Source organism: Falco biarmicus, chromosome 8 (assembly GCF_023638135.1).
Source record: "Falco biarmicus isolate bFalBia1 chromosome 8, bFalBia1.pri, whole genome shotgun sequence".
NCBI classification, from domain to species: Eukaryota; Metazoa; Chordata; class Aves; order Falconiformes; family Falconidae; genus Falco; species Falco biarmicus.
The window spans coordinates 47,848,511-47,869,757 of record NC_079295.1 but is presented as its reverse complement, the minus strand read 5'-3'; the positions used below and the strand labels follow the sequence as shown (position 1 = coordinate 47,869,757).

The window sequence follows — 21,247 nt, the reverse complement described above, 5'->3', positions numbered from 1 at the left end:
ATGTGCTTAAATAGAACATAAATATAGACATTTCACACGATGTACCATGTAAATGTAAGCCTTTGTAGTTACAAGTTTTTGTAGCTGGAGAATTGTTTTAAAAGGCATGTAATTTATTAGCTATCAGTAGCTGCTTTATTGCCTTGCCGCGCTGCAGTAATAAATAAAAGAAAGTGAGCTGATTTTACAAATGGCACACAAGGTGCACATTTTGTGAAAAAAGTCTTTTTTTAAAGAATTGGCATTAAATCCTTTTTTTGTGATGACAAAGAGGCTAAGAGTGCAAACTGTATTTTCTGTTTATCGAAAACAGAGTCTCTTTTTCTCGAGGGCATTTTTTCCTATGATCATCAAGGGATTTCAAAAGCAATAAAGTGTGGAATCATTGTTCGACTTGAACAGTATTAAAACTTAGGTTTTAATTTCAGTGAAGTAATAAGATTTGAACCTGTCTCACATTACAGCACTGTAAGGCATTTAGCAATTGTATTTTAAAGGAGGTTTTTAAAATGCAGCTCACTTGTAAGCTAACTGTCTGTCTAGTAATTAATAGTTTCTCTTCAGCAGAGGCTGTTGTGAATCATACTAAGAAATCTCAGTTTTGTTAATAACAAATTATGATAATTGTAAGGATGTTAATTCTTAATTAGTTTAAACCTACAATCTTTTTTGCCCCTTTCTGAGACTGATTTTCAAATGAAGACAAAAAAGTAGAGACTGAGGGTTTCAGCATGATTTTCACCTCAGAATTACAAAGAAATTATCCACATTTATCTGTAAATTTCAAGAAACTTTATTCCTGGGCTAGGAGTGTACATCAGCTCCCCACTAAGAACTGGTGACGTATTTAATCTGTAACCATACTTGATATCATTAATGCAATTCCTTTTTCAAAATTGTGTGTTGAAAATAATTCTGCAGAGCACTTCTCCACGCTGACACGGTAAACTTGGGGATACTGGAACGTACTGTGCACGGTTTTGCACACATGTTCCCAAGGTTCAAAATGTAAATATTTCTTTGGGTTGGTGGATGAAATGTTGGCTGATGAGAGAACAGCCATCACTGTACCTTGGAGCTGGAAAGGAGCATGTGTGATTTTTGGAGGAGGGAAAGTTTATACACAGGTGCACATTCAAAGCAGCCATCAGTGTTTCACGTTGGAGCGGTGAGCTATGACCTTCCGTGATGATTTTGAACGGTAACTGCCTCCATTAGCCATAAGGTTTGTTTCTTTATTTTAGTAGATGGCCTAGACTGTAAATATTAGAGGATCTAAAATAAATCAACATATTATCCTAAGGATACAAAACGTAAGAGCTATTTGTGGTTAGGAACCTTTGACAGATAGTTTGGATGAGGCAGATGATTGCCCGCCTCTCGTATCTGGCTTCCATTGCTGTGCCTGCAGGCAGTTTAGTGTTATAGTTGTATATTGATGTCAGGGTTACTACTGAGTGGCTAGCAATGACAGATGTCTATAATTACAGGCAATGCTTCCAGTATTTCAGAAAAGCCAGCCTATGTTGAACAATTATCTTATTTCTGGCTTGCCAAAGAGGGTTGTTCAAATTGCTGGTATTAGCTGTGGTGGCTGTAACACCTCTCCTTATGCCGTGGGATAAATGTGCAAAAACACTTTCATGTACAACCACGGTGCAAAACCTTCTTAAAATACATGGTATCACTACATTTCGTATGCTTAAGGCTTGATCCTGAGGTGTGCAACACCTGCAGCTATGTTAGTACAGTGAAATAGTTTTGGATATAGAAATTGTAGAACTATAATAAGTAGCTATCCTTTTTATTACTTGTTTTTAAGTGCCAAACTAACGTTGTTGCTTTAGCATTGAGGTTTATTGCACATAAGCATGCGGAGTGGGCCACTCGTTTAGATACAATTAAGTGACTGAATAAAATTAAGCTGGACGCTTTTAATAGTTACAGGGGCAAGTAAGAGCGTCCATTACTGCTGCTGAAGTACCTATAATACTTTATCTTTTGGAGTTTTGTGAGTAGCACAGATCTACTCTTGTAATCCATACGGTATTGGTTCATTTCCATCATTAGAGGATGTTAAAGCAGCAAGTACCTGACTGCATGTATGGCTTGAATCTCTGCAGTGCAGCGTATAGCTCTGATGGAAAGTGCAGCCCAAAGCTGTGGTTCCAAAACTAAAAATCGGGGTGATGTTAAAAAAGTAGTAGCTATTAATAGGATTTCTCAGTTTTCACTATAATATTTGTACTTTAAGCCCTGGAGGGGGAACAAAAGAGACAGTGGAATTAAAAATGTCTAATGGTGCTTTACAAAAAGGAAAGTCTAAGCAAGACACTTAAAGCTAAGCACCTTTTTATCAATTGGCTAACTGAAGACTTAGCAGATAAACCAGTTCCCCCACCCCCCTGAGGATGCGGCTCATGGCGCATCAGATGTAACAGCTGTTAGTTCATAGCAGGTCTCCCGAAGTAAGTTCCCCAGAATTGTAAATCGTTTCAAGATTTTTTTCAGAAAATGGGAATTAAGAAAGGAAGAAATAAATAAGTAAATAAAAGCTGAGAGAAGGTCATTGAAAGGGAGATCAATTTCCATTTCAGGAGAGGTTTATTGCTGGCATGGCGTGGGCACTTGGCAGAGCAGGAGGCGCCGAGTTAATCCCTCCCGCACCCCCAGCTCCCCTGGATTTTCTGGCTCCATTGAGCTAACGGGGAAGGGGCTGGGGAAGAGGGCCTGGACACAGCCCTCACAGGAGCTGGTGATGCTTCTCAACTTGTGATGATGGAGTATTTCAGCAGACTTAGGAGGGAAAGAACACCCTAACACCCGTAACAATCTCTGAGCCACGCAGCAGGTTTATCCTTTCCCCTACAACATCACACTTAGTTGCCATAACAATACCCTCATTTTTCAATGTTATTTTATGGTAGGTCTCTATCGATTGAGGATAACTTTATGCAGTACTTTAATTAAGCTAGGTTTATAGGTAAGGTGGTGGATAGTATGTCATTGATATAAGTGGTGCTGTTCCTCTGGTTGCTTACAAACACATACAACAGGAGAGCAGCCTGCTTTTTATGTAGCACAAAGCTCAGCTTAATTTTCAGAGATCCTGCCTGAAACTGAGGCAATTGCTTAATGGTCTATTCTGGAGGGTTTTTTTTCACTTAGGAAGCTAACTACAAAACAAGAGATTAGCCTGATCTCTTGGTTTAGGCTCTGAGTTAAGGGTGGTTTGAGATCTCACCTTTTCAATAAAGACAGCTGGTCAGGAGCGGGGGTGACCAAGATGTTCCTCTGTTAAGGAGAGGATAGAAAAGCCAAGGTCTGGAGGTAAAGGCAAATGATCTGGCACCCCAATGTGCTAATTAGGGGATTCAGTTCAGATTTTCAGAAGCTGTCTGTGGGCTTCGGAAGCTGGATTTCTGCTGTGTTGTAACGGAGCCTTTAAGTGCTGAAAACTCAGAATACCTGAGAGTGATTTAAAAAGCCATGGAAGTCACTAAACGCATTGTGGTACGCGACACCAAGAAAGAAACCTGTGATTAGCGTGGAGTCGCAGTGGATGAGGCGTGGGATGGCGCGATGGCGGCTGCTCCGGCCCTGCCTTGGGCACATCCCCACGGAGGCGCTGGGGAAGGAAGGAGGTGGCTCCTCCGCTGGGGTGACAGCCGTCCCTGCTCAGCATCCGTCACCTCGGGGTAGATATGGTTAAGATCTGGTTTTGCCCTCAGTGTTCATGACAAAATACTTTAATGTCGCAGCGATAGTGCTCTGCAGCAGGGCCTGGAGAGCTTCAAGGAAGTTATAATATCTTAAGCATTTACGCTGTGCCTGTGGGTAATAACTTTACTGTAATTTTCTGAAGATTCATTATCCAAAATCTTAATTCATTATAATAGCCCTTATGAAACATATAGAAACCGACATTTTCTTGTGTTTTCTTATTTGCACAGTGTGAGAGATTCATTGCTCTGTTTTAATTTGTTTCATGGGGTGCGTTTGAGTACATTCCATACAGTGCTGTTATTGAATTTCTGTGACTGTCATTATATAGCCATACAACCTTTAGGAACTCATATTCTGAGCTTCCCAGTTCTGTAATCTGCTTCACATTTAAGAATTGACATAATTAGCTTCTTCAGAGTTATAATGATAGTACCAAAAAGAGAAGACCTCAAAAGACAAAGCAAAGTTAGGCATATCTAGGACCAAAGCGTAGAGAGGACAGGGAAATAAAAGTTTTAGTGTGATTACTGAATTATTTCTCTGTTTTCTTGGACTGTGTTTTCATACAAGTGCTTCGCTTTATAAAACGCTGGTTCCGCAGTTTTATTTTCTCGTCCTTTTGAAACGCAGCAGGTACAGTTCAAGTGGCTGGGAAGTATATGGTTATGTAATTTGAGCCGCTGATAAATCTGCTAGATCATAAAAAATTCCCTGGCACCAGAGCTTGTGAGCCAGCGGTCTTCCCTCAATGTCCTGATCCCAGCGAGGCAGTTGTAGTGCTATAAATGGGAAGAAGGAAGGAACCCTGGATTCCTTGCCTTCACACTTGCTTTAGTATGTTTGAAATTGTTATTGATTGTTACCAAAGGTGTTTTGTTGCTCTCTTCTTTCTCTTTGCTGTCCCATTACTTCCACCCTGAATACAGCAGTACCGCTTGGGCGTTGGTTGCAGTGGTGGTATCAGCCCAAGCCTGCTGTAAGGACCTCGAGTACATACTTGTGCCTGTGCAACTCATTGAACATTGTAGCCTAATGTTATCACTTTGGTGGACTTTTTGCTTAACATCTGTAACTTGTAAGAATGAGATGGTGATGTTGGGATATTTTACTATTTAGATTACAGTTTTGGCCATATCGTGGCATGATGGCGTAGCGCTGTGTGTTGATTCAGGATTTTGGAGGTTCTAAACCCTGCAGTTGCAAGCGTTTGGGAATGAATGTGTAAAGGTTTTCCAGAAGTGTTAAACTGGTTGCTTCCTACTGAAAATTAATTATTCTGCTCCTTATTTGAAGAGTCTGGAGGGAAGGAAAAGCATTAGGCTTGGGGTTTTTTTCTTGCTGGAAGAAGGACAGGGGAGGTCTCAAAAGAGAGGAGAGCTAGCCCGTGTGTGGCTGTGGGGGTCCCGCAGCACCCTAATGAGCTCCTGTGCTGCCTTACCTTCAAGTCACACCGGGGGAGGTTTAGACTGGATATTCGGAAAGATTTCTTCACCAAAAGGGTGGTCAATCCCTGGAACAGGCTGCCCAGGGAGGTGGTGGAGTCACCATCCCTGGAGGTGTTTAAAAGATGTGGAGATGTGGCACTTGGGGACAGGGTTTAGCGGTGGCCTTGGCAGTGCTGGGTTAACGCAGGACTTGGTGATCGCAAGGTCTTTTCCAGCCTAAACGATTCTGTGATTCTCTGGCTGTGTGATGGGAAACAAGCTGAAGATGAGATCACTTCCATGTGTGATTCCACATCCTTTTACGACCCCTTTCAACAGTGGTTTTTTTCCACCTTTTGAATATGTAGCATGGTCTTTTTTGGTGAAGTGTGTTTTATTATTATACGTCCAAAATGCTTTATCATTAATTTTTTATAGTGCTTAAAAGTCTAAGGGTGTTTCATTGTTGTGGTTGGGGGTTGTTTGCTTTTCTATTTTTACATGCCAAGAGTGCGCGTTGGTTTTGAAAATGATTTTGAAGAAGGTGTTTAAAATATCACATATATTTTAGCTTACAATTTGTCACATTACAGAACGGGTAGTAGTTTTTATTACAAGCACTGTATTCATGCTGACTTGAAATGACCCTGTCACATGTGAAAACAAATCAGATTGTTGCTGTTAATGAGCTTTTCAATTTACTATTCAGTGGATCAGATAAGTGGATTTAAGAGGTAATGATCCTGCTTAGCACTCAAGCTTGGCTGTCAGATCCTAGTAGTTGTGGGAAATCCCCAGGGACAAAAGCGTTGACACAGTTCTTGATGGGATAATGGGAATCAAAGCTAATGGATGATAAAAGGAGTAGTAAGAGTTACAAGGATAATTGTGGATTAAAGCACTGCTCTTTGTCAACACTGACTGCTGGTTTAGTATTTTATTTGTTAAACTCTGATGTGGGAAGAGCCTGGTTTGACAACAGAGCACAAAGCTGCTGCAACGGGCGCTGCTCACATTCCCCTTCTCCCAGGGCTTTCCCGAGGCAGAAGGAAAGAGCCGGACACAAGCCTGTGTGTGCTGGTGTGTTCACATTCCTTGCTGTCTCTCTTTATCTTTTCCTTGTATCAAATACAGACATTCCTAAACTTTGCTAAAATTGCAGCTAAATAACATTTCAGCAGCGCGCTATTTAGAGATATGATTTTTTTTTAATTAAAATATAGTAATTTTTTTATTTGGACATATTATTGTTGCTGTGTTTAATTCCTTTAAATGATAACTTCACATTTACGGTGTGAACGTATTATTTTGCAACGTTTGAAGGATTACATTTTTTTCATATTTTGATTGTCCTTTCACTACTGATTTTGTCACAGTGAATTACATTCACACAATTATAAGTGGGTAAGTTAGCTTGGAAGTTAAGTTTTCCTTGGTCTTGGTGCATTTTCTTGTTAGGGCTGTAAGTTTATTTATTCATGCATTTTATTTTGCTCAGCATTAAAAATAAAGTCTTTGGGATGTGAAAATACAATTTTTATTGTCTAGATTAATATTAAGCTTAACATTATTGACTTCCTCAGAGGCAGCATACTGCTGGTTTGGGTTTTAAGCAGTCATGGGATTACATCGCTAGCAGAAGGGAGGCTGGTACACGCACGTTTAGGTACATAACAGAAGTACTGAGTTAGCTGCAGTTTATTGGTATTCGTGGGGAATATGTAATGTCAGCCAACAAAATTGACAGCTAGATGGCACCAGGCTTTCACCGCTGGTAGTGGAGGCTGGATGTGCTGTGCGAAGTGGCTCCTCTCGGACCTTAGTGATACCTGGCTTGATCACCTCATATAGAAGAGTTACATATAACCCATAATATTTGGTTTCTTGTCACTAAAGGTTAAATGACTGAAACTGAATGTGCTGACAGGTAGATCTGCGTTTAGCCCCGTCGTAAGCAAACAGCAGTTACTTGAGCTCAGGGTAAAGAAACTTGGCAGAGGATTATAAAGTTTTGCAGGACATGTCTCCCTTCTGTTTCTGAAGTTGACTGAACCCAACTAAATGTTTTTATCCAAACTAAATGATAGACTACTAAAACAGTCAGAAATTTTTTATACAGATTACACAGTAAGGAAAAGAAGATATTCAGTGTGTCCTGTGCGTTTCTTACTGCATCGTAACAGCAGTTTGATCCGATAGGCAGGGTGCTGGGAAAACTTGGCTGGTAATATGTGTCTTGGATCTAAAATAAAGGGGAAAAGTATACAACTGCAAGTTACTTGGCTGCTAAAGCCTTTGTTCTCCCTTCAAGAACACAAACCTGAATGTGTGAAGAGTACCCAGTTTACCAGATTTTATGACTAGCAGTGTAAGGGCTTGCAAACACAAGCTAAAGGGCAGTGTTGAACCCCATCCCACTGAGGACAGAGACCAAGGATGTGTTCGCCATCCCTTTGCAACTTTTTACAATAAAAGAGGGGTTTTTTTGAATAGAGACTGTATTAAATATTTTGTGAACAAAACGGTGAGTTTAATGTGAAAAATTTACATCTTTTTTGTGGGAAGAAATGTATGCAAGGGCAAGTAAAAGCCTATTGGTCCCAAATTCACAGAACTCCTTCCAAGAGTGTCTGAGCCTTCGCTTACAAACACTTCAGCAGTGTTGGATGGGGAGGCGTTGGAGCCTGTACTTTTCTCGTGCGAAATCAAAATAGGGAGGGTTTCAGAACAGCTGAAAATGTTGGTACTTGTAAATGTCTCTAATGTGTTACTGTTGAAATGTTTATTTCCAGGTCTATGCCCGAATGTCAGAAGTCTTAGGAATAACAGACGACAACCATGTTCTGGAAACATTTATGACAAAAATGTGAGTTTGTGCCTGGGTTCTATTCTGTATGCATTTTGTTTTGTCTTTAATGTTTACATAAACCCAAAGTTTTATTTTGTCATTAAATTTGCTCTTTGCTAGAAAAATGTTTTCTGTAAATTATAAACATTTGAAGTAAGGGATAACCGTTTTCAAAACTGCCCATATCTTATTTTCTAAAGGTACTGCAGGCCCCTAAATAAAAACTTGCAGCTAGAGGTATTCCTCACAGTGTCTGCATCCCTTCTTGAAATGGCTTGTGGGAGAATGGAGCTGAGTTTTCATAGACTCCTGTTCAGTGACAGCCTGGCGTGCGCGGTCCCCATCCCTCCCCATGTCTTACTCCTGCACCCTCAGATGTCAGTGGCATTGCCTGTAAAGCTTCATAGTGATTTACAGTGGGCAACTGACCAAGTTAATGTTTCTTTGTTGTGGGGAGGCTCGTTTGCATTGCTTTTGGGGAGTATCTGGCAACATTTGCTCTGTTAAAAATACAGATTCACAGAGGATGGTTGTAAGGCCTCACTCTGAAGGAGACAAGGGGTGTTTGGCATTCAGCAGAATAAGGTGGTGTGTTACTCTGGCAGTTAAGGGTTGCAATACTTTCTCTTAAGAATAATCTTAGAAAATTACTCTGGAGAAGCTACATTTTTCTCATGCCTCTGCTGCAGCTGCTTTCCTGGGGTGCCAGCAAAACTACCAGGATTTTGTCTTTTATTATGTACTTCATGAGATTTGATAGTTTCTCCTGACTCAACAAGAGCTTCATCTAAAATAAGTTGTGCTCTTGAAGCAAAACAAAACGGTCCCTCTGAAAAATTACAAACATTCACTAAAAAAAAATCTGGGAGTCCCCAAGAGACAGTAAGTTCTGTGAGAAAGAAACGAGTACCTTACCTCTCTATTGTAGAGCGAGGAAGATGCTGCATCCTGTCATTTACTTCATTTCCTCTAAATGTGACTTAGAAGACCTTTAAATTCTTTCAGTAGACTTTGACCTGCTGGAGAAACATCTCTGCTGGTTTTGCCAGGTTAGCCATGACCTGTTCAGGCAGTATTAAACATGACTTGTGCTATGATGACTACCAACCTTGAGAAATAGGAGCAAGTAAGACAAGGTCATTTTCTGATATGACTTAACATTTCTGTGGAAAAACAAAGCATAAATGCTTTGCTTCCTCAAAACCAGAACTGAGTGTTGTATCCTGCCTTAGGGTAACAATAGTACCCATCGAGCCTTGATGTTTGTCTGGAGTATACTTTGGAGACAGGGAAATGGAGGGTGATAAATGGAAAAATACTGATGGATCCTTCCCGTCCAGTTTCTGGAAGCAGTCCGTGGCATGGTACTAGTCAGCTGGGCTTCGTTCAGTTGTTTCAAACTACGGTGAAATTTGGAACAACTGAGGAAAAAGCAGGGAGGGAGGGAGGCAGGGCTGTTTGGAGGCCAGATGCATCAGTTTGCATCTCTTTTTCTACTTGTTGCTGCCATTGAGAGGAAATCTCTGTTACCTTTGCCAACAGAGGTAATAACATAGCATTAACAAGTTGTACAATAAATACTGCATGTGTTTAGGGCTGCATTTGCACCAGTACTGTAAATTAAGAAAAAAGTTAGGGTTTTAATGTTACATGGGAGATTTTAAAAGAAAACTAGGTATATGAAAAGCAAAAATCGGTGCTGCTTTCTGTATTACAACTTCTGTATTTTTATTGGCTCTTTCCTCATGGCTTACCGTATTTTCCTAAAAACATGAATTGTTCATTGATTAGATTGAAGATCAATTTCATTTTACAGAATGGATGCTGCAGTTTGAAATGGACCATTCAGTCAGTAGCCATAACAGCTAGCTGTGAAACCGCCGCATAAACACATTCATGTTTGTGTCAATTAAAGTAAAAGAGCTTCTCCCCGGCGGTAGCATGCCAATCGGAAAATCCGGGTGTGAAACCATAACATACTGATATATAATCCAAAAGCTACGGTCTGATGGGACAATCCAGCCTGGCAGCATTTCTGGTGCTGTGTTACTGAGAATGATCTTAGCACATTTGTAACTGGAGTGGGCAGGGTACGTGACCGTGAGTCCATTCACCTTTTTCTCTTGTGGATGTAGTCGGTATTTTTAACCACCACACTGTTTAGAAAGCCACTAGTCTACTGTTCTGTCTTACCCTACAGATCCATTTTTTTTTTCTTTAAGCAGGTGAAATTTGTAATATGTTATTCCTTAACATTAGGTTAAAAGGAAACACTGGGGAATCTTTAGCGTGCACTTTCTTGTTGAAGTGGTGGTACTCTCGTACAGTAACTGCGTAACAATGTTTGAGACTCTAGTGTCTGTATTGTTAATGCCAAGCATTATGTGAAATAGAAGAGTTATGCCTGAAAGAATATTGTTGCCTGGCTAATGGCAACCAGTCTTTCAAATCAGAAAGTGTTGGAGAAAGTACTTCATCGTAATCTGCCATTAGCGCTGTGGGATGTTCAGAAGACAGTGTCAGGTTATTTCCTGCCACTTTGCCATTACAGAATCCAATGAAGGATGCGTGCAGGAAGCATTTTATACTTAGTGTGAGGAGTAAACATAGCAATTGGATTTATGGTAGTCAAACAAGTTGTAGTCCACCAGGACATAGTAATTATTTTTTTGTTTTGCCGTTGGAGACTTAACTTGTTTTTGTGAGAACTTAGTGGTTGACGCATGGAGTTTCTAGTTTCCTGAAGTCCAGTGTGAGCTGTGCAATGCTTAGATGGATAAATGGCATTTTGCTTTTGATTTCTCAAGATTTTTAACAGTTTGTGTTGACTTACCCTGGGTCTGTTTTCAGTAGTTCATTTTCACATATGTAGCTTTACTCTGTTCTTTTGAATTCATTAGTAGTAGCTTTGCAGTGGAGGACTGGTGATCAAACTCAGGGAGTGCTTTCATTTTCACAGAGAACAATTTGAAATACTTGTGTCATAGCTACTAGAAGATGCTGTTCAATTTATGGATTAAAGGCTGTATAAAATAGATATTCTTCAATGTACAGCAATATACTGAGATTTGTCAATGTAATAGGTGTCCTTTAGAGCTTCTGGCTGTGATTCAAAGTACTGCTGTCACATCAGGTCCCAGACCTTTCATCACCTCCCCATCGGAAGTTAATGAATGTGCCTTTTACTGAATTCCTGTTAAACCATTTCTGAAGGGGTGGAGTTTTATGTAGTCAGAATATCTATTAATGGCTGTATTTTCATCACAGTCTTACCAGAAATTTTATAGGATGCTTCTTTTAGCATCCACTGTCTTTCCTTGCGTTGACCATCCCTTCATGGGATGTATGTGTGGAAGGGGAAAGGCCAACTAAAAAAATACATAATACCAAACTAAATTTTTCTCATCTGCATGGCATCTTAAGTCTTCACAGCTGTGTTCAGCATCATAGCAGCAGTAAAGTAGGTTCAAGGAGGCATAAGCTGGGAGGAGCCATGTGAGGGTGAAGACAGGCAAGAGGAAGCAGTGGGATTTTGAAGGAGCTAGTAGGGTGCACGATGGTGGGTGACAAGAATCTGCAAAGGGACTATGACTTAAGGGCCCAGCCTCTCTCTGTGGTCTTCCTTCTGCTCAGCCCGTTGCCCTGAAGTACTGGTTTTCAAAGGCACAGACTGTTCCTCCGTCTCTGGAGTTTTCTGTCCTTGCTGCTCCTGCTTGCTCCCCAGCCAGCCACATCACGTGTGCTCACAGCCCTTGGCCTGCAGGGAACTGGGTCAAGGCAAGGAGCGAGGCGCTGTACCGAAGCCAGTAGTGGTCCTCTCTTTCCACTGGTCATACCCGAGAGCAGTAGCTGCCCACCTGCCTTGATCTTCCCTGTATGGATAAGAGGTGAGAAGATACTTCGGCTGGGGTAGTTCTGGTTTCGTCTGCTCCTTGAGCCTGTCCTGGGCGTTTGGCCAAAAGTGCCTTGCATTTATTTTGGCCGCAAGCATCTTTCCTTTTCTTCACTTACTCTTCGTGAACCTCTTCTGGTTCTTTTCAGTTGTTACCAAGTTAATGTGGAGGTGATTTATCATGAGATGGATTTACAAAATATTTGCCCAAATATTTAGTGTTTTTAGTCAGGATAGGCTAACTGAAACATGAATAAAAGATGCATATCCAAACATTGCTGTTAGTTGTTTTTTCCTTTTTTTTTTCTGCAGTAATGATTTCACTATGGTGGATGCACATATACAGACATATAAATAGGGAGATTTTCTGTGTGACGATGTTTAAGTAATACATAAGTATGAAAAGTCTGGATCTATGAATATTTTTCAGAACGCTCATACTGATATGACTCCATGAATCATAACAATCTAAAAGTTGGCATTTTTATTCATGGTAGAATGTGCATTTTTTTTAACTATTCACCTTTGTCCAGCTGTAATGAAAAGTATATATCCAATCACTGTCATTGAGCCACAGAGACCTTTCATTGTAAATGATGATAATCTACAAGAAATAATTAAAACATGACTGTACAGAGCTTTCTTGCCAACAAATTGCGATCTTCATTATTACTGAAACTTAAGTACCACATAAGAAGAGATTTTCAAAGTGTTTTTAGGGGATTTGGATGCCTGTTTTTCTTGCACTGTAATGGGAACTGGATAGCACACACTTTAAGGAACTTCGGAAGTTTTGTTTAATATGTATGATTACTCTTTTTTTAATGTTTATAGTTTTTAGAAAACAAGTACATTTGTAATATCCTTGAGACCAAGACTGTTCTTACTTTTACATAGTTTAGGTTTCCAATTCGTGTCATCCTTATATAAGCTTAAAAGTTTTTCTCTCTCTATAAAAACAAATAAAAACCCAACAACTACAACAAAACCACCGCACCCAAACTGGCTGATTTACAGCAGTTGTCATCCTCTCGGGCTGGTAGCAACCTCAACTTTTACAAGTGCTTCTTTGTCATGTTACCAGATCTCCCGTGCGTGTGCGGTACAGTAGTGAGTGTGTGCGGGTACTACAATCTTCCTGGGATTCCTCTGCTTTATTGTGGTAACAAACCTGCCCATTACATTTCAGAGAGGGGTTCTAGCCCTTCTGGGAAGGGGATGGATGAGTTTCTTGGGCACTTACAACTGGTCTGTAAGCAAAATTTGAGTACCTTGACATGCAATGATAAATGGAGAAGTTATCCACCATCGGTGTGACCGAATGGATTTTCTCTCCTCGTGCAGTATATACTCCAGCACTCCCTTTTCTGTGCAGGCTGTGCTTTGCTTTTGCTTTTCTACCTTGCATCCCTGATTCTATCTCCTTTTAAAATTTTCTTTCTTAAATTGCACTGCAAGTTTTTTAGTTTTGTTCTTTAAGCTGGACACTCCATTCCCGTGTTCCAGCAGTATCGTTTCCCATCCATTACTGCCGTAAGAGCTGCTACCTCTCGTCTGAAGGGTTGTCCTTCGCTGTGTACCACATGGAACTTTTAAGAGCAGTGGGACTGTCTGAAACAGTCTTTTTCTAAATCATAAGCTCAGGACAGGATGGGAAATTAAGGACAGTAGAATGGTTTGGGGAGGAAAAAATGAAAGTCACGAAATGGATTTAAGAGGCTGGAAGTGGATATCTTTGCCTTGATTCTTTCCCTGGCCAAATATCATGAAATTACTTGGAATGTGGAAAGAATTTTGATTCTTCTCCAGATTATATGGTAACCCTTTTCCCAGAGAATTGTAAATTGGAATATATAATCATTATTTATCTTCCCCTTCTAAATTTTAGGTTAAAAAAACCAACCTGTTAATAAAAGTATTAAGGGAAGAGGTGTTTGCTGTGCTAATGGAACTGCTTTAGTGAGCAGTCATGGTGACAGAAGTCTCTTGGCAAACTGGAGGGTTTGGAGGCTAGAAATCTGGGAAGCTTCTTTGGTGCACCTCTTAGAAGCTAAGGTTTTATTCTTGTCTTCTTACTAAAGGCAAACTAAAAGCACATATTTGAAAGTGTACTGTATTCTTAATGCTGTTTCATTTAAATTTTTCAAATTTTCATAGCTCTCCAGCATGGATCAATGTTACTGTTGCTTTTTTGATTTTGTGTGTGTATAGTTTTTTGATACTGGTATTGCCAGAATTATGCCATTTTTTATTGCCATTTTCTCTGCACTTGCCTTTCAAATGTGTTCAGTGCTCACCTATCATAGACGTTTTGGTGAATTTGGCATTGGCATAGCTTTTGATGAAACTCTTATTTTCTGTGACTCATCTGAAACTTTATGATTGGTTCCTTTGACTCTATTTCATTTCGTTCATATTTTAAATCAATAAGCCACTTGAGAGAGAGAAAGGCAAGGAGACTAGCACTTGGATTTAAGTGCTGTCTTGCCATGATTTCTCTGAGAGCTGTAAATTTTTCTCCTCTTTCATTCTTTGGCTTCTCTTCCTTACATAGTGGAAAACTGCTTTTTGTATTATGAGATTCCTGTCTAGATCTTTACAAATTTTCTCAGATACTTACAAAGTTTTGTAGATGTTTCTTAAAATACTACATTTTATGTGTCTTTCATCTCACCTAATACTGGTAAGACAGAAACAGAAATGGGAATCGCTATGGTTATAATTGACATTTTTCAGCCTCTGTTCACTCATGAGTGCTTTCCAGCTTTTATATTATTACTCCATCTCTCAGCATCCAAATACAATCATGAACTGAAAGAACAGACGTATACAAAAGTACCCTGAATATTGGACAAAGAACCTTCCTTATACAGTTTTAATTTTTTCCTCAAGCTGGCACTGTGATGACCTCTTTTTCTTTAAATGTCTTATATCTGGTTACTGAAGGACAAAGATTTTACTCTTTTGCAAAATAGCCTTTTTATGATTTTTATATTGATGTCAAATCTGGGTAGTCCAAATTCATTTTTATTGCTTTGTATGGTATATACTTGTTAAGGATTTAGTGCAACTATAAACATCTCCAGAACTCCCCGTAGTAGGGATAAACTGTGAATTATGGACTTACTAGAATGGGCTATTTCTTTAAGGCAATCTGAACCTCTGTAGCTCTTCATAGAGATTTTATAAAGTAAATCAATGTATGTTTGTAAATCTAAATTGAGGAATACTGCTTTGGTAATTGCATTGTTATTTGCCTTTTCCTGAGCAAATAATACCAAACAGTTAGATGCTTTAAACTGCATTCTTGACTTTATAACTTCCTGAAAAAGAGATGTAGTTTATGGTGTATAGTACATCCCGTAGCCTGTAAACATGTAAAAGCAATAGTCAATGCTGATTTTAAGGCATTTAACATGTCTTCTTCAGGTTCTGTATTCCCAAAATGGAAATCCTGCTGTGTCAGGGTATAAGTAGCTGGTACTGATTGTACCCCCCACATCATGGTCTTTCATCAGTAGGTCTGACGCCTTAGTCAGAAGCGTTATGCGTATTCTGCGGACAAGGAAACTGAGGCATACAGATCTGAAATGACTTCTTCTGGATCATCTGGCAGCTTGAGATACACCCTAGAAGTTTGATACCCTGATCAGGAATCGGTGCCAGGGCTACCGAGCCAGGAGGTCCTGCTGTCTTTTTATTTGTGCTTCAGAAGGCTGTGGTGGCCTGTTTTTATTTCTCCAGGTGATCCCAGTATCAGAAACTCTGCTGCAGATCGCTTACGCAGCAGCATCTCCCTGTCTGGAGGAGGGAGACATTCCACTCTCTTTTGGGTTTTTGAGCAGGTGAGGGGGATGGGGGATGTCCCAGAAGAGGAGGGCACAGGACTGGCCTTCAAAGGAGGGAACTATGGGGAAGCAACTTGTTACAGGCCAAGCAACCTAACGGTGGTTCTCAAAGGAATGCTAGGACGAGTTACTAGTAGTCAGTGTATAATTAAGTGATACATGTAATTGAGCTGCTTGGGGGGCAGCAGGGAGTAATCTCTTCTTGGCCTCCCTGGCTGGGGTTTACAACAGAAAGATGAAGGGTCGGACAGTTGGACTTGGGCGAGTTCATTGACACTGGCCTGCCTGACATTGCCCTCAGAAAGCTGGGAAATGACAGGCGACAAGACCAGTGACTCCCAACTTACTGCTCTAACCACTCCACGTTTGGGGAAAAAAATGACATTCCTCCACTTCACCGGCTTCAGTGTACCCCTTACACATGAAGGCTAACGCCACCTCTTCACCTCCCAATAAATCCAGTAGGTGACCACGACAGACACAGTCCTGAGCCCCCTAGGTGTCCTCGCACAGGCCTGCACGCAGACCTACAGCAGCAGTGCTAGGGGGTCCCCCCGGTGCTCCACGGCTCACGCGTAACCTACGGAAGGTAGTAGAGCAAGCATCAGCTGCATCATTCCACCAAAAGGCTGACTACAGGAGCTGGCTAGCAAAAGCAGTTAGTTGTTGTATGTTTTGTATCCCGAGGACTGATAGTAGGTCTAGTGTTACCTTACATCAAGCTTACGCATTGGTTCATTAATCTGAGCATCTTCCGAAGTGCCTGCGCCTGCGGGGGGTGCAGGTGGGAGGTGCGCTGTGCCCTCTGTATCTTGGCTTTGGTGAATTGTTGAGTGTAGGGAAGAGGCAAAATGGGGATCAGTGCAGGAACTGGAAAGTGGAGTTTCACTGGGAATTGGGTAGATCAGTCGCTCTGGGAATTGGCTCTTAGTTTTTCCATGCTCCGTTTCTCCAATGGAAATTTTCCTAGGGAATTGACAGCAATTTGTTTTTATCTTGTGAAAAATTGGGCAGATAAATACTGCAGAAGTGGCCAGATACTGTGTTGAAAAGTGAGTAAGATAGATACAAGTAGGGGTAAGCTTCAAGTAATTTGTTTCATTATGACAGATGATGGATTTTTTTAAAATTAATGTGTTTGTTACAATATTACAAAAATGTTTGAATCCCTTGTTCAGGAAAAAGACATGGCATGTTTTTATTGCATTTTCTGTCTCATAAATGGAAAATCCTAAGTCGTATCACAGAAATACATTCGTAGTACAATGTGCTGCTACTCTGAGCTTCTGCACTGCACTTCTCAAAAAGAGGAAAATGTGTTATAAAATCTCACACTTTTTTTTTTTATCCTAGTGTTACAAATCTTAAATACCGGGGAAGATGTGAACCTGTGATTTCAAGAACTCTTCAGTTTCTAAATGACCTCTCTGTTGGATATCCTTTTTTATTGTGTATGGCATAACATATTATTTGAAAATGATATGGTAAAAATTAATATGAGACCTTTGTTGGTTTGTATGCCACAGTTTTAAACCGCTTAGGACATTAATACTTACTCATTGTGGTTTCTCTTTTTCTGTGCATAGTTTTTAAAAGGTGTGCTTATTTCTACGTACTTCTTATAAATAAAAGAGGAATCATATAAGTAGTTGCTTATGATCATCTATCCCATTCCTCATCTTCTTGAAGTCAGTGCCATTGATGACTTGAACAATATTGGGAACAGGATTCTGGTAGCCATTGAGAACAGGGTTGGGTCTACTTTGAGAACGAGTCCACTCTAAGATATGAAGCATAAGTTAGATTTTAAACACAAACCTCTTCACGTGTTTTGTTGTTGCCTGAGTTTTGTTGTTCCTCACTGGGTCAGTGTCATCATTACTGCTGATAAAACAGCCATGGTTTTGCACATGGATTTTTGTCTATGTTCAAGTACTTTTGTGAAACTCTTAGCCAGATCATAGATGCTAACTGGCTGTCTGTTGCAAACCATTTGTACCTTGTTCTAATATTCACTTATCTTTAAGTTGGAGAAGAATGTTTGCTCTTTGAAGTGTCAGTCAATCAAGCAAGAAGATTTTGTAAAAAGTAGTAGCTGTTCTATCTGATGTGACACAATTTTAAAAGGTATACGACAGATAATAAACCACCAGGGCTCATGAAATCGTTCAATATTGAAATCCTTTTCTATTTTAAAATAAAAACAACTTTTCAGTAATTTTCTAGAGGAGATTGTTAGACAAGCAGAGGGGGAGGCACCTGGAATGTGACAATTGGTGTCATTTTATTTCTCCATAGAACTCTAATCATGTAAGAAGAATTTTAATATATTCCCGTGGGTTGAAAGATGAGTGTGGGTTTCCACATTCCGTAAGTGAATTTCGTTTAATGAAAATCATGCAATGTGTACTTCTGTATGTTTACTTGAAATACCATTAAGCAGCTAACTTGATATTTTAAATATGCATGTGTTTATGTTCTCATGGCATCACAGAAATAGGGCTGGAAAGGACTTGAAAGTGGAACACCGCTGAGGAATTCCACAAAACCAGAAGGAGAGGCATGTATTTCATGAATAAGATTTATGAAAGGACTGGTGTGCTCTCTCCTCTTTAAAACTGTATACTTACTGCTTCAGTAGGGTTCAAAACACTTTCAAAATAACCAAGAAATTTAACATGGTGCACCTAACTTAAAGTGCTTGCCTGTGTACTTACATATGTATGTTGCTGAAATAACCAGCCTCATACTACTGCTAAAGCCAGCGAGCATCTGCTGTTCCATATTGACTTGGGGCAGTTTTCAAAGGCATGTGTTCACACGGTAGCTCTCAAAAATGAGGGTCATTATAAACTATCGGTGCAAATTCTACTTTCCAAGGATGAAATGTCTGTGTAGCTTTAGTTTTCAAATTACTCAAATTATATTTGCAGGAAATGAGTTTCTGCTCATGAAATAAATATAATAATATCAAGACTGGAAAGGATGAAAAAGTAGATATTTAATAACCTAAGTTCTCCTGAAGAGTAGAATTGTGATGAAATTGCAGTTTTTTTCTTTGCAGAAACTTGGTAACTGTTGCAAGAGCAGTTTCAGACCCCTGTGCATAGTCAGGATGTAAAGCAGCACTGCCTTCATAAATATACATCTTAAACATCAATGTGAAACATTTAAAGACTAGTAAAAAGAGAGATTAACTGAAAACATACAAATATCAAAAATTTATTCAATTACTTTTGGATGGAAATACTTCACAAAATCAGAAAACAGCAGCTTTCCTGCCTTGATGGGTGGGGTTGTACAAAGACAGCTTTAATGCTGGTTCACTTCACCATGATGTTGTATTAGTTAAGTTTAAAATTGTGTTCCGTGGCAAACCATAAAAGATTTCAGAAGTATTAGACACCCACTTTTGTGCTGGAATTTAATATGCAACTTTTTATTGGAAAATAATCGTCCTTGTCTGGCAAAATCCACCATGCAATATTTCTGTTAGTAGGCATAATGCAATAAAGACAGGGAGGGCTATTTATCACTACAAATTTTGAGGATTTCAGGATTCTTTTTATTATTTTAATATATTTCTTTGGTATTAAATCAGAAAAATGATAAATTACACCTGTCGAGGCTGTTTTTCCTTTTTCCCGGAAAATGATGTACAACCCAATTTCACTGGTCATTTTGGCTTTTAAAGATATGTATTTTTTTCCTATTAAAAACTCTACCAATAGGGTTTTTTTTAATAATAATACTGAAGTACTTTTTATTTCAAACATATGAAGTAGTTTATAACTACTTCCTGGCATTGCAAACTTTGGCCTTTTCACATTATATTAGGGTCTTTTAAAAGGCATTAAGTATATATTGCTTCGAAAGAAACTGTGTGTTGTTAAGATGCTGGATCCAGAGGATCAATTTTCAATATTTGATATAGATTAAATTGTGGCTAGCCTGAAAGGTTAAAATAATAATTTATTTAATTTCAGTACTTTCCTGTACATCAATCAGCTTCTACATAGTCTTAGAAATCAGTACTTTTCTTTTTTTATGTGCATAATAGACTTTTTCTAAAGGATAGTCTAGAATTAAAAGGAAGCCACAATTTGAGCAACTGTACTATATAACAGGGAAAAAAAAAGGAAGAAAAATGGTAAGACAGTAGTAACAACAAAGGCAACAAATGATTGGAGCTGGTGTCATGGTTTACATTACTTTCACAATTATTCCAGGTTTGCATATTTTGAAATATATTAGCCCAATTTGATTTCAAAGCTCAGTTATTTGAATTATAAATCATTATGTCCCTCCTAGCTGATCAGTCGTGAAATATCTTTGAATTCATTTACATAATGGAATATGTTAGTCATTCCTTTATGTCTTTGAAGCCGTAGTGCTGCTCCCTCATGCATGTTTAGTTCTTTCTAATAATTAACTTTTCCACTCTATAGTTTTGTAGCAAAATAACTACAGTTTCATTGTTATTTTGTACAATACAGTAACTTGGTTTAAAATATTTATAGTCGCTTAAAAATCCTTTATCCATGTCTTTGTTAGCCTTATGTTTTAAAAGGCTCTCCCTTGTAACAGGGGCAAAAAAACCTCAACTAACAGCTTTGCAGTGTAAGAGTAGGTGGTGCTACATCAAGTGTTACAGATTGGCAGGGGAGCATCATCGTACAACTAGATCAGGAGATTTTCCAATAGCAGCTATAAAACCTGTTCTTACACTTTTACTTGTTTAAAAATAATTTATTCCATTTAAGATTAGAAGGGAGATTGTTTATTCACATAAAAGTAATCAAACTCTTCAATCAATTATGTGCAGGAATGGCAGAGTGGAGCAAGCACTCAAGAAAAAAAAAAAGGAAAATAGTAACAATAATAAGTGTTACAGGTATTTGTTTGAAAATCGTCTGTTTGTACAGGGCTGTAGGCACTACTGTACGGTCTAAAGTTAAGCAATCATACTGATTATTTCTCAAAGAACTTCATCAATGCCAGGGGTCAGCGGCATTCAGTAAACTAATGAGTCCAGTTTATACAATATTCATTGCGGAATGTACAAGCCCGTAAGTCATTTCACTCCTTTGATGCCTTCAGTGCTTACGAATGTTGCGTTGCTGGGGTTTGAATTTTTCTGTGACACCCCTGAAAAAAGCGCATTAGCTTTTATATCCCCATTGTGCAGATGCAGAACTGAGACCGTGCAGCCCGACCCGCTGCCATCTGACGTCAAACGGGGAGGCAGCGGGGTCAGAGAGTCCAGGCGGCTGCTTTGGCCATTCTCTCGCTCCCTTTTTGCAGGCATCCCTCGGGGCACAGGGTATAGCTGTGCAAAGCTCACGAAGATGTCGGCACGGCTCTTGTTGGAACACACAGCATGATCTCCTTTGCCCAACCCCAAATGTCTGACTCGCCTGAGCCAGGGAATTGGAGTGTGCTGATGCTATTAAAGGTGTTCGTAATGCACACAGCTAGGAGAGGGTTCAGGTTGTGAAACATCCGAACT

General features: G+C 39.5%; 1 protein-coding gene across 1 annotated transcript in view; it reads left to right on the top strand.

Moving 5' to 3' along the window:
- The window catches only part of RANBP17 (RAN binding protein 17), a 160,911-nt gene that overhangs the window by 75,731 nt on the left and 63,933 nt on the right, over positions 1-21,247 (top strand). Inside the window, exons 15-16 of the mRNA XM_056348727.1 lie at positions 7,943-8,016; positions 17,092-17,172. Of these exons, the coding sequence (XP_056204702.1) occupies positions 7,943-8,016; positions 17,092-17,172 (155 nt within the window). The remainder of the gene's footprint in view (positions 1-7,942; positions 8,017-17,091; positions 17,173-21,247) is intronic.